The 17,275-nt window shown below is 42.8% G+C and overlaps 2 protein-coding genes across 4 annotated transcripts in view; one reads left to right on the top strand and one right to left on the bottom strand.

The window, feature by feature from the left end:
* The window catches only part of Tube1 (tubulin epsilon 1), a 25,906-nt gene extending 16,559 nt beyond the window's left edge, over positions 1-9,347 (top strand). Inside the window, exons 12-14 of one of the 3 annotated variants that reach the window (XR_006064423.2) lie at positions 19-192; positions 3,169-3,267; positions 8,767-9,332. Coding sequence is in view for 2 of the 3 variants with exons in the window: in XM_042262057.2 (XP_042117991.1) it covers positions 19-177 (159 nt within the window). In the remaining variant the exon portion in view is untranslated. Of the gene's footprint in view, positions 1-18; positions 1,751-3,168; positions 3,268-8,766 lie in introns of those variants that run through there. The other 2 variants (XM_042262057.2, XM_006984308.4) reach the window with 2 other exon arrangements.
* Ccn6 (cellular communication network factor 6) lies at positions 1,744-17,275 on the bottom strand. The gene is made up of 5 exons (XM_006984307.4): positions 16,955-17,275; positions 11,623-11,920; positions 9,026-9,268; positions 3,096-3,289; positions 1,744-2,104 (listed from the first exon to the last, which is right to left on the bottom strand). The coding sequence occupies exons 1-5, from the start codon at positions 17,144-17,146 to the stop codon at positions 1,823-1,825; spliced, it is 1,209 nt and encodes a 402-aa protein (XP_006984369.2). The 5' UTR covers positions 17,147-17,275; the 3' UTR covers positions 1,744-1,822.

Raw genomic sequence — 17,275 nt, 5'->3', positions numbered from 1 at the left:
TCAATGTTTCCATTGCAGGCTCACCTGCATCACTATCTGCACGTTGATGGGATGGAGGAAGGTGCTTTTGCAGATGCTCTGTCCTCCCTGTCAGCGCTCATACAGGAGTATAATGACCTGGATGCCACCAAGGGCGTGCCTGTGCAGGATGTGCCTCGGCTGAGCGTGGCCTTGTGAAAGAAGAAGCTGAAAGTGCGTTGTTACTGTGTTCTGATTCACACTGGTGTTTGTCCCCTTTCTCTTTCAGCATTCTCTGTGAGTCAGAAAGCCCAATTTGTTTTTCACAGTATCAGGAAGTATTTTATCTAAAACAATGGTTTCTATTTCGTTATAATTTTTTTATACCAATGTGTGGGATCACTTCTAGCAATTTGTCGAAATTAAGAGAGAGCCTGGCATGGTGGTACACACATATAATCCTAGTGTGTCTGACATGCAGGAGGACTGCGTGTTCAGGGCCAGCCTGGGCTATACAGTGAGAGCCACTGTAAAGAGTGGTTCCCATCACTTTGCTTTACTCATGGCTTCCTTCTGCAGACCTTTGCACACTGTGAACGCCTCAGGAAAGACTGTACATATCTTTTTATATTTATGCTTTATGTTTTCATACTCTGTTTAAGTGCTGGAAAAAGGAGGTCCTAGGAATGGAAGAACACGTGTATGATGTCTGAGGACTTGGGGGTAGTTTTTAATAAAACTGAAAAGACTGTTTTGCTCTTTGAGTAATAATATGTTTGTATTCAAGAGAATCACAACTTAGACATCCAGTCACTTTTAAAATGAAAAATTTAAAGGCAAATGTTTATCACATCACCATTTGCACACCGAGCAGAACATGCTAGGCTTGATATCGTCATTTGAATTTGGTAGTAAATGGTCTTTATCTATGGAAATTATTCCAGTCTCCATAATCTTTGGAATCTTTTATGTTTTTAGTTACAATTTATATTTCTGATCCATTGGTTGGTTTAATCCTTCAAGGAAATAATTTTTTGGGGAAAAATTCAAGAAAAAAATAATCTATTGTATGCTTTGTTTATTAATATTTTATGTTTCTTTCTTTTGCTAAATAAGTATTCTAATTTTGGTTTTATATTGGTAGTTTAGATTTTTTTATAGTATTTGGTATAAAAATTGCAATATACAGTTATTAACAGTAGTCACAGACATTCCATTTTCTCCTTCCTAGAAGAATCTTAACTGATATTCAGAACGTGGCAGTGAAGACTATAGATACATTTATAGTATCGTCTTTAAGAATCTAGCCAGGCAGTGGTGGCACATGCCTTTAATCCCAGCACTCGGGAGGCAGAGCCTCTCTGTGAGTTCGAGGAAAGCCTGAGTTCCAGGACAGGCACCAAGACTACACAGAGAAACCCTGCCTTGGAAAACCAAAAATAAATAAATAAAGAATCTTGCTTTCCTTCTAATTATCATGTGATGGATCTGATAGACTACATTGCCAAGTGCAGGATAAAATTTAAATTATGTCTTTCTATATCTATAGAAAATGTTTCCTTATAAATTGTTTCTTTTCCCATTATATGTGAAATCCTTATATGGTATCATCTGTGTATATTACATAATTATAGGGATATGCTCAAGAAATGAGTTGTATTTAAAATTTTTCAGGCATTCATTTTTGTTTTATTAGAATATTTTTTAGAAACTTCTGATGTCACAAATATAGCAACTGAAGAATGACTCGTTCTTTCTGTTTTAAATCCATTAAATAAAATTTTCAACCTTTTATAGTCACTCTAGTTTTTTGATTCTATGACATGAATGACTTGGCCTTCAACTTTCCTGCCTGTGTTTGGCTCTATAGAATCCTGAGCTCAGAAAATATATCTCCTGGTTCTCTGCAGTCTCTCTGACACACACAGGATGTGACCCAGAGCATCCGCCACTGAAATGACCCTTCACTGGGGCAGTCAAACTGGACCGTAATCATTTTAGACTTGTTGGGGACACAGCATCTCTTGTCCAGGCACAGCCCACAGAAAGTGGGTCTGTAACTCTGCGTACTTGAGCATCCAGAAAAGACAAACTTTTCAGCTTTGGAGAGCTGGAAAGTGGGTTGACAGGTTTTTCCTCTGGGGATCTGAAAAGATAATAAAGTTACAAAGTCATTCTTTGAATTGTCTTACACTAACTTAAGAATTTTATGACAGATCCTAGATACAGTTCTTTCTTGGGCACTAATAGTAGTAGTTGTTTGTGACAGCTAAGGATCTCTTCTCTGTAAATACGTGAGTTTGAGGCCAGCATGGACTACATAGTGAGTTCCAGGACAGTATAGAGAGACCTCGTCTCCAAAACTGAGGAAATAAAAAGATAATTCTCTTGCCTCAGTCAAAAAATCAGAGCAGCTCTACAATGTTGTGCCCGCTGTAGGGTAACATGTTCTTTGGTAAGTTTACTCTAAAGTGTGCAGAGCATTGTAGTGTGATCCTCCTCCAAGCCAGACAGTCATGTAACTATGATCAGAACATCTGTTTTCATAGCTATAGTATAACAACCGGAACTCTATGTTCAATACTGTGGTTCCACTTCTACAATTAGTATAAACAAGAAAAAAGTTAGAATCCAAGAAGTATCTATTCTAAAGGAACGGTATGCATGGTGGGTTACAAGAAACTGGGCTACTCAAGACCCATATTTTTTGTTTGGTGGGCTTTTTTTGTTTGTTTGTTTTTTGAGACAGGGTTTCTCTGTGTAGCCCTGGCTGTTCTGGAACTTGAGCTCAGACCAGGCTGGCCTTGAACTCAGAGATCCGCCTGCCTCTCACTCCCTCCAGGCTGGGATTAAAGGAGCGCACCACCACCGCCCAGCAAGACCCACATTATTAAACTGACAGAACACCTACAATCAGCAGGTTAACATCACTGCTATATAAAATTTTCCTGCAGAGTTGAGCTAGATCAACACCTGTTGTCCTCTGAGACAATTTGACTTGAAGAGTAGTCACAGTGAGGTGGTTTGTTTGATGAGCTCCGAATACTATCCCTCCCTCCAGAATGTATATACATATTTACTCTTCAGGAACTTCTTAACACTGATGCATAATTCAGTTGAATCTGTTTACACTTTACCTTCACGGCCTTTGATATATTACTGTTGCAGGGTTGAATATAGCATAGCCTCTTCTCTCTTCTCATTTCACAGTTGCTGTTTTCATTGGTTACCCTGTTAGAAATCCCCATTCCACATGTTCTGGAGCAGGGAGTCCACTCTGTTGCTTGCACAAGGCATTTTTTTTTCCAAGTAAGTGGAAGGTTCCTGTAAGCTAACATAAATGGGGGAGTGCGTATGTGTGTACATATGTACTTAACCTGGATTTAATTTTTAAACATAAAGTCGGTATCTAAAAGTTGTAAGGCTTTTTGCATGAAAGTATAAGTGCTTACGTTCTAAGTCACCATTTCCTTCCTGGTCCCTAAGTTCCTTTCTGTCAAGTGGGCTGTGTAGTTTCCTAGGGAATAAAGACTCTTTATCTTCACCCACTGATGGCATTCTGACACGTCTATCTGACATGTCTATTCTGACACCAGTATCAGACTGGTTCCGATCAGTACCTGTCTTTTGTTTGCTTTTGCCTGATATTTCCAGCAGATACCAAAGTAAATGTTGGTAGGATTAAGGAATTCGGGACATTAATCAGAATAGTGTAGGTTTTCTTTCCTCAAGACATGGTTTTACTGTGAAGCTCAGACTGCCCACTAACTTGCAATCCTTCTGTCTTCCAAGCACTAGGAATATAGGCTCCATATCTGTATCACCATGACTGATGTAATAGTATGATCTTAGTATTTAAATTTCATGATATGTTAAAAATCTAAAATAAAATCATATTTAAGAATGAGACAAGGAAATCAGTCTCTTCTGCTTTAAAATCTTAGAAAATCTTAGTCAGGGTGAGGCCCATAGGTCTCAAGTGTGTACATGGAGGTCAGGACAACTCGATATCATCAGTTCTGTCCCTGCCGCTTTGTGTGGAGCTCAAATTCGGGTCACCAGACTTGCACAGCAAATGTATAACAAACTGAATCAATAACACACTGCACTAAATTAGGTTATATATAAATCATTGCAAATGCCTGTCTCATTCCCTGTTGTCAGGCCTACAGTTCTCTCTGTAAGCTAGCTACATAAAACCACCTGTGAAATACTTAGGCAGTGCAACTGTGGATGAACTCCGAATGGAGAAATGGAACCCCTTCACTGCCTATTGCTTAGAAGAAACAGGAAAAAAGATAATTCTTCCATAATAATTTTCCATGAAAAAACATTAGGAGATTGTTACTGTACTCAAGTGAAACAGACCTCTTGGTTCATAGTAAGTAAACAGCATAGACTTGTTACCTCAAGGCATTTCTCTAAAGTTGTACATCGTGGGAGCCCACAGAGCTTTCCTAGTGAGATCTGAGCTTGCTTTACCTAGCAGGGCTGAATAAGGGGATGGGTTAACCACATGTATGGTTACCAGGTGTTGGGAAGGGTCTGCACTTGAATGTGTGGTGTGCTTTGATCTAGCAAGGGGGAGGTCTTTTGCCTTGCGCCTTGACATTCCTTTAAAAAACCTCTAGAAGAGACAGAAGGGGCCAGTGGATTTTGATCCAGGTCCTCCTGAGGCTATCCTATGCTTCTGTCGGTCTCATCTCCACTGTCTATCTACTAATGCCTTATACCTTTTTCCTCCTCATAGGAACCCTGTAAAAGATGAAGTAGGCCCCCCACAAATGGTGCCAGAACTAGGGACTTGGGTGCAGAGGAAGTTAAGTGAGAGTAGGGAAGGACCCCCACGGAAGCAGTTGGACATGTCTGGTTTTATAGTGAAGAATAAGGGCAGTGGTATTTTATTTGGGAGCTATAACTGTAAATATAAAGCAGTATAGAAATAGGCTGCAGTGAGTACCTCTCTTTGTCTAGGTTTTTCATTCTCTCAATTTCTATTAAATAAAAATATAGTTTTAAGTATAGTAATATAGTATAGGAAAAAACTTAGGGTAAGGTAGAATATAAGAATATAAGTATAGGGAAAAAACTTAGAAAAGCAATGAGACAGAGGACCTGTGTTCTTGGAACTGAACACAGACTCCTGGGCAAGAATTGTGGTTGAAATGCAAAAAATATTATGAGGAATATGGGCCAGAAAAGATTCCCATAGAAGCTTTTAGCCTGTGTGTGTTGATTTAGGACAGTTTAGATCTAAGCCCTGAGAAGCATTGGGTAATTTTCCCTGAGGTTGACGTGGGAGAGACAAAAACCTCCGCTCTACCAGCAGTGCCTGAGAACACTTTTACAGCATTGTACCATCAGAATCAGTTTCCTCTTGGCAAAAGCTGACTTTAGGGAATAGAAGTCTTGGGGGAAATCTAGTAATTTCTCTCTAAAAAACTGAAAGTTTTTCAGGTCTTTCCTTCTCAGATCTCTTTTCTTCTTGTATGGGCAAAATTAGATTCACCTGGAAATAACATCTATCAGAAAGAGACGGTCAGCTGTAATTGCCCTAGAAAAAATAAAAAACCTCTTGGAATATGGTAACCCTCTCTGCTAGTCCTGTCTCCCCTTCAAGCCAGTATTTTTTTAAAGCAGCTTTAAAAAATTAAGAAGGGGGAAATTGTACCCTCAGAAGCCTGATGGATGTCTGAGTGTTTGGTGAGAAATGTGGAACAGAGGAATGTCAGCTCCAATGACATGTGAGGAGCCTTTAAGAAAGATGGTTCCTAATAGCTGCACAAGAAATTTTTTCTGAAAGCTTTACAGAAGCTCAATACAGCAATTCTACCCTCACCCTGAGGTGAGGCTTCTGGGTAGAACGAACTGGAAGTGCTGCTGTAACTGAGTGAAGTTTCAGCAATGTTTGTTTGAATTGTGGCACTCAGGGAAGCTGCAGTGAGTTTGGGTGACAGGACAGCCCCCAGATGGCAGCTGCTGTGCACATGTCTGCCAATTTCAGAATGGCTGGAAGGGCCAGCAGGAAAGGTGGCTTTGGGGAGTGGCGTCATTCCAAGTGTTACAGCCCTCTAGCAACAGCAGTCACCAAATCCTAGGGTCGAAGGAGATGGATATGACTCTAGAGCCACTGACAAATTAGGCTCTGGTTTCCAACTGTCAGGGAAACTTTATGGATGTTATCAAAACTGACTGTGAACTTCAGAAATGAAGCAGTTTTGAGTTTACCTGCAATTTTAACTGGTGATTCTTGATTCATGTACTCCATCTTGTTGGAAGAAAATGTAAATAGTTCTACTAAGAGATGTTTTAGATGTTTGCTAAAGTTTACAAGGTAATCCTATAGAGAGTATGCTTTTGAATATAAGTTTGTAAGAAGTGTAAATACATATACTAAATAGTCATGCTAGTTGTAAATATGTATAGTATGCTCAAACTAGAATTATGTTGACCTTAATGAACCAGGGTTTGGTGAAGCTAAGGGCCTCTAAGCTTTAAGTTTGATGCAGTTTATTTGATGCAGTTTACATCGAGAGTTTATTGATTTTAAAAAAGGGCTTGGCTCAGCTATGGCTGTTATAGACATCTTAAGACCCATTCAAAAAAGAATATTCCATCTTGTTCATCTTCTATTCCTTTACTGGGGCATATGGCCTATTACTTGCTGGGTTGTTCAAACTACTTGCAAGCTCTTAGTAGGGACCCAAGTCAAGAGTTGAGTTAAGCTCTGTACCCCCTCTTGCCAGAGACTGGTAGTCAGGGACAGGCAATGTTCTTCTTGTTAGCTGCCAACCTAAAACAAATGATGGAAGGTGTATCTCCATGATGGGTAAGGTTTGTCTAACTGAAGAAGACAACATAAAGCAGACACAGTCTATCTGAGGGGCCTGAGGGACTCTTTACCTAGTGAGATCTGAGCTTGCTTTATTCAGTAGGGCTGCATAAGGGGGTGGATTGACAACATGTGTGGTTACTAGGTGTTTGGAAGGGTCTGCACATGGCTGTGCAGTGTGCTTTGATCTAGCAAGGGAGAAGTCTTTTGCCCTGCCCCTTGGTATTCTTTTAAAATGCCCTTTAGAAGAGACAGAAGGGGCCAGTGGATTTTGATCCAGGTCCTCCCGAAGCTATCCCGTGTTTCTGTTTCATCTCCACTGTCTTTCTACCTACTAACTTCTTATGCATCTCTTCTCCTCATAGGAACCCTGTAAAAGGTAGGGGTGGGCTCCCCACAGTACATCTTAAAATTGATACTTTGGGAGTAAAGTGGTGATTTGAGCCCACAGTTATACATTGAGAATATCAACTTAAAGCTGAAAAAAAAAAAAAAACGATTAAAAAAAACCAAACTACCACCTCAATAGAAAATATCAGTCACTTTGAAGCATGCGCTGCCCGATGAAAGTATCATCACGATGCTGCCTTTGGTGTAGCAGTGAGATCTTGTACTTCACATAGCTGAGCAGGAAGTGGAGGGCAAACAACAGTTAAAGACCTCAGTGTAGGAAGCAGATTAGAAGCCTGGCACACATCTGCAATAGATAAATGCAGCTTAGATTATTGCATTGCTAATTACCCTGGGTACAGGTCACCAAGGCCTGCAGTTCAGGAATTTGTTCAGCATTCATTAAAAAGCAAAGAAATTATGAGATTAATAAAACAAAAGCTTAGTGTTGGTGAGCACTGAGAAAAGTGTGAGGAATTAGGCAATTGCTTGCTTTGTACCAACCCAGCAAAAGCTAGATTTGAATAATAGATCATATTAGTTATTTTCACACATGCATTTTAAAAGCATATGCTTTCACTAACATTAGCAGCGAAAGCTAAATTCCTGTGTGGTCATGAATGCATCTTAACATATAAGCAAAGGAGAGTTGTGGTAGACTGAGCATGCCTTTGAAACACCGAGGTCTAAATCTCAGATACCAGAGGTAGGAGATTGGCTCACTTTTATAGCTTCCCATTTCAGAGTTCTTAGGAATGTGAGTAATGCCATGCTACTGGCTGGGTGACATGTAAACCACCTGGCAAATGTTTGTCAAACTAACTGACCCAACGAAAATCCCTGAGGATGTGGGTGTTTGTTGTATTTTTAAATATCTGAAAGTCATTTCTCTGATAATAATTTTTTTTTTTTTTTTTTTTTTTTTTTTTTTGGTTTTTCGAGACAGGGTTTCTCTGTGTAGCTTTGCGCCTTTCCTGGAACTCACTTGGTAGCCCAGGCTGGCCTCGAACTCACAGAGATCCGCCTGCCTCTGCCTCCCGAGTGCTGGGATTAAAGGCGTGCGCCACCACGCCCGGCTGATAATAATTTTTACTGACTAACAACATGGTGAAGGTAAGCCTAGAGGAACTCCTATCTGGAGAATTCTCCAGCATGCAAGTACATCGTTTACACCTGCAGCCACCTGGCACTCAGGAGCCTTACTTTGCATCCTGACTACAGACAGAGTGGCCTGCTTCAAAGTGAACAAGAAAACTGGAGCTGTTGCTAGTTTTGAAAATAATATTTTGAACCTCAAAATGTGTTAGTCCTCAAAAAAAAAAAAAGTTTTTAAATCAACTTTCCATTCCTGCTAGTACCATATAAAAAACTTTGGAAATGCAGGAACTGGATGGTCAAACTTCTTGCCCACAACAGATTACAAATGAGAGGTTTTTAGAGTACATGTGAACAGTATTTGTTCAGTTTTCCTGAGAAGGGGGTGGGGATAAAAATATGTATAAGATTTTAGAAGTTTCCTGATCTAGTAGGTTTTAAAAACCAGAATATTTTATCCTCAAAACCAAAATATAAAGTTTCCTTTTCAGACACTTGGAATATACCTGCCTGAGGCAAACACCACGGAGTTCTTACTGCCTGAGGTGCATAAAAGGAATCATGGAAGAACCACGGGAAGAAATCCATGAAAGCATGCCTGCTGAGGATCACCTGGTACTGCCCTGTAGCCTGCTGAACACCCCTGGTACTATGCTTCTGGGCTACAGTTTTGAGGATCACCTAGCACTGCCCTGTAGCCTGCTGAGTGTCCCTGGTACTGTGCTCCTGGGCTACAGTTTTGAGGATCACCTGGCACTGCTCTGTAGCCTGCCGAGCGCCCCTGTTGCAGTGGTCCCGGGCTACAGTTGGTTGTACCAGATCTCCTTACATCTTCAGCTGCAGAACAGTTGCCGCCAGCCAGCCTGGGTATGAAGAGGGGTGTGCATCCAATCGCACCACCCACACAGAGGCAACTGAACAGTGGATGCGGCTGAAATACCTGACCATTCTGATAATGGACCCTGTTGAACTCACATCCAACAGCCACAAGATCTGAAAAGAAAAAAGCAGCAGATTGTCAAAATAATAATAATAAAACTATATAGCTTGGCCAGATAGACCTAGTCCAACTATAGCTGTCTCTTATTAATGTAATTCTTAATCCCTTACGCCACTTTGGACTCTCCTTCACAAAGCATCTACAGAAAGGTCAAAGTGGGGTGTTTGTATTTTTGTATAGGCTATAAACCCCAAGTAGTCACTTCTAAAAAACCCAGAAGCTCTGCTTGGAGTGAAGGCAGCTATTAAAATCCTAAGCTTGGCAGGGAGGTGGTTATAAATAAAGGGTTGATGCCTCGGGAGACAAATCTACTCAGATGCACAAACACAGGCCAGAATGTCTCCATAGGCGGTCTGGAGAAACCATGGTTTAGCTGGAGTACTGCAAGGTAACTGGGAATTGGAGGAGACTTTGACTTCCTCCCAGGACTGTCTTCCCTTTCAGGATGAGCAACTTTCCAAATGTGCTCCACCAACCCCTTAGGAATAGCTGGTGTGTTTTCAAAGAATCTGAAAAGTCAAGGCTCTTCAAGACACTGGGATGTAACAGGCTTTGTCACTGATGTGTGACATCAGTGGGACAGTCGGGGACAGTCGGCAATCGCTGGAACCGATTGGGCAGTCCAGGAAGTGGCTGTGCTCAGCCTTTTGGGCACTTGTCCTTAGAAAAATGTAAAACAGCATTCTTTCGATATTTTATTTGTGTTCTAACAAATAAAACTTATCTGGGGATCAAAGAACCAAGCAAGCCACTAAATTAGACATAGAGGCCAGGCAGTGGTGGCACACACCTTTAATCTTATCACTCAGGAGACAGAGATCCATCTGGATCTCTGTGAGTTCAAGGCCACACTGGGAACAGAGGCAGGCAGGGTAGCACACACCTTTAATCCCAGCACATGTCTCATGTCTTTGCTTGGGAAAGACACATGCCTTTAATCCCAGGAAGTGATGGCAGGAAGCAGAAATGTATATAAGGTGTGAGGACCAGGGACTAGAGACATTTTAGAGCAGATCAACTGAGACCCTTAGGGGTGAGGACTCAGAGGCTTTCAGTGAGGATTCATGGAAGCAGGATTGGCTGAGGAGTTGTCGAGGTGAGGATGCCTGTGACTTGTTCTATTCCTCTGGTCTCTCAGTTTTCACCCCAATATCTGGCTCCGGGTTTTTTTTATTTATAAGACCGCTTAGCAATTCAAATTACACATTCTCCTCACTAAAGTTTTCTTTGCTGTCAATCTTTTTTAAGAAAAATACATTATTACTATTAGCTTATATTGGATGTGTTTCATTTAAACAAACTTTAAAATTATAAATCCATTAAATATCAATTGACAAAAACCCACATTAGCAGAAGCTCTAATCCTCAGGGGTTGCTAGGACTATAAAGAAATGCCTGGACTTTAAAACAGAAGTTTGACAATGAATGTTCTACATCAGAAGTCAGCAAATGTTCCATAAAAGACTGAATGGCTTAGTCATTCCAGGCTGCATGGTCTCCACACTGGTTTGCTCTGTGGAGCAGGCATAGACTGTAAACGGCTGAGCTGTGTTTCCATGAGGCACCAGCTACAGGCCAATCTGTGGTCTATGTTTAACCCTGGCAGTAGTTGAGGTCTCAGTTCTAGATCGCCTCCCCCATTTGCTGTTAAAGATCTCATGTTTTATGTGAAACCACCTGTGGGGAGATACATCACAGCTAGACAGAGTACAGCAGAAAGTGAATGCCGCGTCTACATCCTCACATTTTACATCCACAAGTTAGTTTTTACATCCAGACCAAAGTTTCCTCCCTCCCCTCCCAGTGCTCCCCACTCCCATCCACTCCTTCTCCTTCTGAAGAAAAACATCCATGCATTTTTAAAGCGGATTATTTTCTCCTTTCAGGAAAGGCTGAATTCGGATTAATTTTAGACAGTACTAACAAAAGCTATCATTTAAAAAAGTCAGACCCTAGTTACATGATTTTTCCTATATTCTGTCATGAAAAGCTGCTACCTGATCCAGGCTTGGTGGCATACGCCTTTAATCCCAGCACTCAAGGCAGAGGCAGGTGACCCTCTGTGAGTTCTAGGCCAGCTTGGTCTATCTATAACGAGCTCCAGGACAGCCAGGGCTGTGTAGAAAGATCCCATCTCAAAAACAGAACAACAAAACAGCAACCAGAGAACTGCAAGGTAACCATGACAGGCACGTCTATGAATGTCATGTTATCCAGGACAACTGAGGCAGCCCACCGGTGCACAAAAACTGCACCCATCTGAACTAAATTCACACCCTGAATTAACAGTCGGGCAGGGAAATGTGTCTCATTTCAGCCTTTTCCAATGGGCCCAGAAGACACTTACATGCACACACTCCCGTCTCGTACCTAGGCGCATCGGCTGAGTAGTCACAGTACAACCCTTTGTGGGGGTCACAGAGGTCGGCTTCGTTACACACGTCTCCTCGTTGCTTGGCGCAGATTTTGCAGCATCCGCAGCCATCCCTCACCAAGCTCACCCCAGGAGGACAACTGGGCTTCCGAGCAGGACATTTGCAGGGCCAGTGACAAACTTGTTTACGGTGACGCACTTGTGATGCTTCTCCAGCCCCTCCTCCAGGGGTTGGGTCTGGTGACACAGTGTCCTGCGTCCTGCAGCAGAGCTTCATTTGATGATAAAGGTGACGTTAGAAAAGGTTCCTGAGACAACTCTTAGGTCTGTAGGAGATGTGTGCCAAACAGGTGGTGAGCTACAATATTATTAGTATTGACAGTCTGGTGAGTTACAGTATCAGTATTTGATGTGGCCACTCCCTGACTCCTCCCTGGGTTTCTAAGACATCTCTCTTTCCTCTTCCTCCTCTACACCACTCTTCAGTCTCCGAGCTGCTTCGTTTTCATCCTCCTGAGCTCGGCACTGAAGCCTCTTGGTAAGCTCTCTCCTTTCCCCTCACTTCATCTCATCTCCCAACCAGCTCGCTCTTCTGAACTCACTGCTTAACTGCCCCACTTAGATGGTAAATAGCCAGAGCGAACTTTCCATTTTCCTCCAGTCACCTTTTTTCATCTACCCATTTCCCTATTTGAGCAAATGTCCGTTACATTTTTCCAAAATACCTTGTGTATTGGATCATGCTGAACTCACATTTTAGCATCCAATTTCAGTGATAAATCTTGTTGATCATGCCTTTAAAATATATCACTTTTGGGGGCCCACAGAGGCTCCCTAGTAAGGCCTTACTCAAGGTCAGAAAGTCTGACCTTGCTTTGCCCAGCAGGGCTGCATAATAGGATGATTTGGCCAAAGGCATGGGTACCAGGAGTTTTGAAGGGTCTACATTTGCTGGTATTTTATGCCTCAACCTTGGGAGGGGGAGGTCTTTTGCCCTTCTCCTTGCTGATGTATAAAAGGCCCATTACTAATAAAGTCAGGCGACTGGGTATTGACCCAGGGCCCTCCCGAAGCTATCCTATGTCTCTGTCTTTCTCGTCGTCGTCATCTCTGTCTCTGTTTCTATCTAACACTTCCTCATCCCTCTCTCCTCCCCCAGGAGCCCTTCAACAGGTTGGAGCTGGACTCCGACAATCACCACCATTACCCACTGGCCTCCAAATCCTCACTCCTACTACAGTGACCCAATCCACTATTAGTTTTCACTTGGATGATTAGAAAAGCCACCTATACAGTCACCTTTATTCAGCAGCCACAATGACTTTTTAATAAGTCAGTTCATGCCACTCTGTGTTCACAGGGCATGAGTCCCCTGTGCTTCCAGGGGAAACCCTTTCCCCTGGGTTCGTTACACCCAACCATCCCCGATCTCCTGGCCTGTTAGCCTGTGCTGGACTGTACCTTAGACACTTGGCTGTCGCGTTGCTCACTTCTCAGTACTACCACCTCTCAGTCTCATTCCCCATCCCATCTTCGGTTTTCTCCCTAGGTTATGCGCCTTCAAAACCGAATTCCTGGCAGAGACTTCCCCACTGGCCGAGAGGCCCACACAGCTGACTACCCAATGGGCACGGACACCCAAATGTCCTCTAGGAAAAACGGGTTCAAAGCTCATCTTTCACCCAGACAATACTTGGAGTCATCCAGGCCAAGCTCCTCTCCCCCACACCATAGCCATGCCATGGCTAATCCTGCTTGCTGTGTTGTCCTCATGTTCTAAGGTCTGTTCTTTCTTATTTCACAGATACTAAATGCCATACTATATGATTGTATTCCTCCTTAAAGTCCCCCAGTGGCCCCCATGTCTGCTGCTCACAGTGCAAACTTCTGAGCATGGGACCTTCAAGTCTGTCCCAGCCATGCCTATCTCAACGGTCTCCTTCTCTGCCCTGCTGTTTATGAGATGCCATATTCTCGTCCCTGCTTCTTCTGCTGCTCCCTGTTATGCTTTGAATTTGGAAATGCCAACCACGGACTGTTTTGAAAACTTGGCCCTCAGCTTGTGATGCTGTTTTTGGAGGTTCTGAAAAATTTGGGAGGTGGGAAGGTCTAGCTGGAGAAAATATGGCGCTGGAGAGTATGGGCATATTCATCCCTTTACCCCTGCCTGCTTCCCATCTGGCTTCCTGCTTCTTGGTCCGCTGTAATGTGAGCAGCCTCTTCCATCATGCTATGAACTGCTTTACCACCATGAAGGGCAGAGCCCCCTGAAACCGTGAGCCAAATTGTTTCCATCAGGCGTTTTGGCCACAGCAAAGCAAAGGTGACGAATACACTCCCTCCTGTAATGTCCACTCTCCAAACTGTCCACCTGGAAATTTTTATTTTCCCAGTCTTGAAATATTTTTAGACCATCCCAGAAATTAAAGAGTAACACAGGGGAAATCCATGAATAAAAGAGAAATTCACGCTAGTAGCCCGAGAAGAGGGAAATGCTACATACAGGAGAACAGAGCTGACTCAGCGGAAGAGGTAAGAGGGAGGGGTAAAGGTGCCCAGAGAAGATGCTAGAAGAAAGAAAAAAGAAAAAAAAAACCCAAACAGTCAACCTAGAATTCTGTGTCCAGTGAAACCAGCATAAACGAAAGCAAACGGACCTGAGGAGATGGTTCAATGGGCAGTTTTTACTGCAAACATGAGGACAGGAATTCAGAACCCGTATAAACCAGATGTGATGCAAGTGTGCATCTGGACTCCCAGCATGCCAGATGGGGGAGCTAACAGGACAGCCCCAGAAGCGATGGGCCACCTGACCTGTCTGAAGCATCAGTAAACAGGAAAACTATCTCAACCAAGGTGGAGGGTGAGGACAGATACCCAAAGTGACATACACACAAACATGCGCAAAGATATTTTTTAGTGAATGTGGAATAAAAATTTCCAGATAAACAAAAACTGTTTTGTTGGTTGATTGGTTTGTTGTGTTTCTGGCTTAGGTTTTTTTGGGGGGTGGGGGGAATTTGTTTTTGTTTTTTGTTTTTCTTAGCAGACTCACCTCACCAAAAAAAAAAAAAACAAGGAAATTATATTAGATGGTAATACAAAAGTACAAAAAGTAGGACTCACATGCAAAGAAAATATGTTGAGACTGTAAGGAATTTCACATATTTTTTTTCTTTTCAGACATTTTGTTTCAAAAACAAAGTCTTAAAACCACAAGAATGATGCAAGAGAAAGTTCTACAAACAGATCTGAGCTTTGGGATAGATCTGTGATCTTAAATAATTTCCTATTATTAGTATCAAGCCTCTGTGAAATGGGATTAATACACACTTGGTTCAGTTGTTCTGAGTCAAGGTGATTAAGATATTGACTAGCAAAGTGCCTGGCATCAAACCCTTGGTTATGTTTGGAAGTGTGCCTTAGAAAAGCTCGGTCTAGGGGTAGACCTGGGAGAATCAGTCCCCAGGCTTGCTGACAGCCAGTGTAGAAACTATAAAAGTGCCAGTTTCAGTGAGAAACCCTGCCTCAAAAATAAATAAATAAATAAGGTGGCTGGGTGGTGGTGGCACATGCCTTTAATCCTAGCACTTAAGAGGCAGAAGCATGCAGATCTCTGTGAGTTCGAGGCCAGCCTGGGATACAGAGGGAGATCCAGGGCAGACTCCAAAACTACACAGAGAAAACCTGTCTCAAAAAAAAAATAAAATAAAATAAAATAATAAAAAAAAAAATAAGGTGACAGAGACAGGCACTCAATGCTGAACTCTGACCACCATACAGACACACAGACATGAACACTTATACACATGGGCACACATGTTTGCCACAGGTACACACACAACAAGCCTGGTCGCCATTGTTCAGAATGTATCTCGAGTATGCTGACCTGGTCCATGGATCCACACATTCGTGGATTTTCAGGTGGTACCTTATTGAAGTACAACATTGGGGGTGTGTCATTACAGCTTTTCCCTGCCTCTTCCTCTGACTTCTCCCTCTGCTTCTGACGTAAGCTGTCTCCTCTGTCACATACTTCTGCTACCACGTTGTGTCTCCTCAGAGGCTGAAATGAGCCAGCCAACAACCATGGACTAAAACCTCTGACCCTGCGAGCCAAAGTCAACCTTCCCTTCCCTTGGTTGTTTTTCTTAGGTTTTTTTATGCCAGTGACCAAGAGGAGGAAAAAAATTAGTAACGCAAAAATAAGCACAAAGTGATAGTTTCTGGTCTAAGCCCAATATCTTTTTGTGTCTGCACTTGTGTTCTATTCTGCACACAGCTCTCTGTGCTGGAATATTTACTGTTTAAGAACGCGTCCTAGCCCTCAGTGGACAATAACCACCTGCCTCCTCTCAGAATCTAGAACAGGAGAGCTGGTTCCACAGCGGCTGAAGAGATGTGTTCCCACTGTGAGAACGGGAAGAACCCCACCCCGACATCCTCCTAGGCATCCCTTTGAAACCTTAACATCCTTCAACAGAGTAACAGCTTCCCCTGTAAGCTGAACTACCTCTGCTGCCCAGGCCAGAATCCGCTCTTAACTCCTCATCCGTGCATGTTTTCTAAGTGACCGGAAGAGGTCAGAGCTCAGTCCTCCGTGCCAGCAGTGACCTTCACCATGTAAATAAATCAATAAATAAGTCGCCCTGCTTTAATTGTCTCAATTAAAAACACTAAAACACTGAATTGCTCATATTAAATTAAACTTCCTTTGATCTGCCCTCTGAAATAGCTGAAGTTTCCATGGACAGTCACTCACAAAAAATGAGAGCCCCGAGGCTTGAGAAAAGACAAAGTAATAGTACATTTTTAAAAACTAAATGTTCCTTGCTAAATGCCCCTTTCAAACAAGGACAGGCTTAGCTGGAAAAAAAAAATCATTGCACAAAACTGTTTTTCCAGGGGCTCTTTGCACACTGCAATCTGTGGAAAGATGATCCTGTGCCTCTACCCTGCATTAAGGGACAGTGTTTAGGGCTGTGGCCGCCAGCATTACCCATCCGAGAGCTACGGCTGGACACTGTAAATAGATACAAGGTAAGGTCTGTAAGTAGATACAAGGTAACGTTTGTGGACGGTTCACACATCGCAAGCAAACTTCGGAGGGTATAGCTCAAAGGGGGAAATGTCAAGCATCGTTCACAAAGCTCTTAAGCTAAATTAAACAGAACTTTCTGGAAAAGAAAATGGCTCCCCATTTCTCACGAAATAATTACCCGCATCTTTCCCCATTCCCATCTTGCTGTTTTACTTTGGGTCTGAAGAAGTACAGCCGAAGCCTGGGCGTAAAACAAAGACTTACCTGTGCTAGTCCAGTAATGAGCAGAGTGCAAAAGAGGAGGCCGCGCATGATCCCGGAACGTGGGAGGATGGAGAGATGGAGGAGCACTGGCCAGTCCTTGCTTAGGGCACAAAGCTCCCCTGTGTCAGGGAACCAAGTCTCCACCTCCCGGGCTTCCGACTCCCAGGCTGCACTTTCCCTCTGAGGATCCATTCCTGTGCCCTGCTTACTCCATGTGACTTCTAGCAGTACTTCAGTGTGCACAGTTCGTCACGAGAGCCCAGCACCTTCCTGCAGATCAACTCTGTAAAATCAAGCGGAGGCTTCTCTCTGAGGGAGGGC

Source organism: Peromyscus maniculatus, chromosome 16, assembly GCF_049852395.1.
Source record: "Peromyscus maniculatus bairdii isolate BWxNUB_F1_BW_parent chromosome 16, HU_Pman_BW_mat_3.1, whole genome shotgun sequence".
In the NCBI taxonomy this organism is placed as follows: Eukaryota; Metazoa; Chordata; class Mammalia; order Rodentia; family Cricetidae; genus Peromyscus; species Peromyscus maniculatus.
Note: the sequence above shows the minus strand (reverse complement) of the source record. Positions and strands in the feature narration are given on the sequence as shown.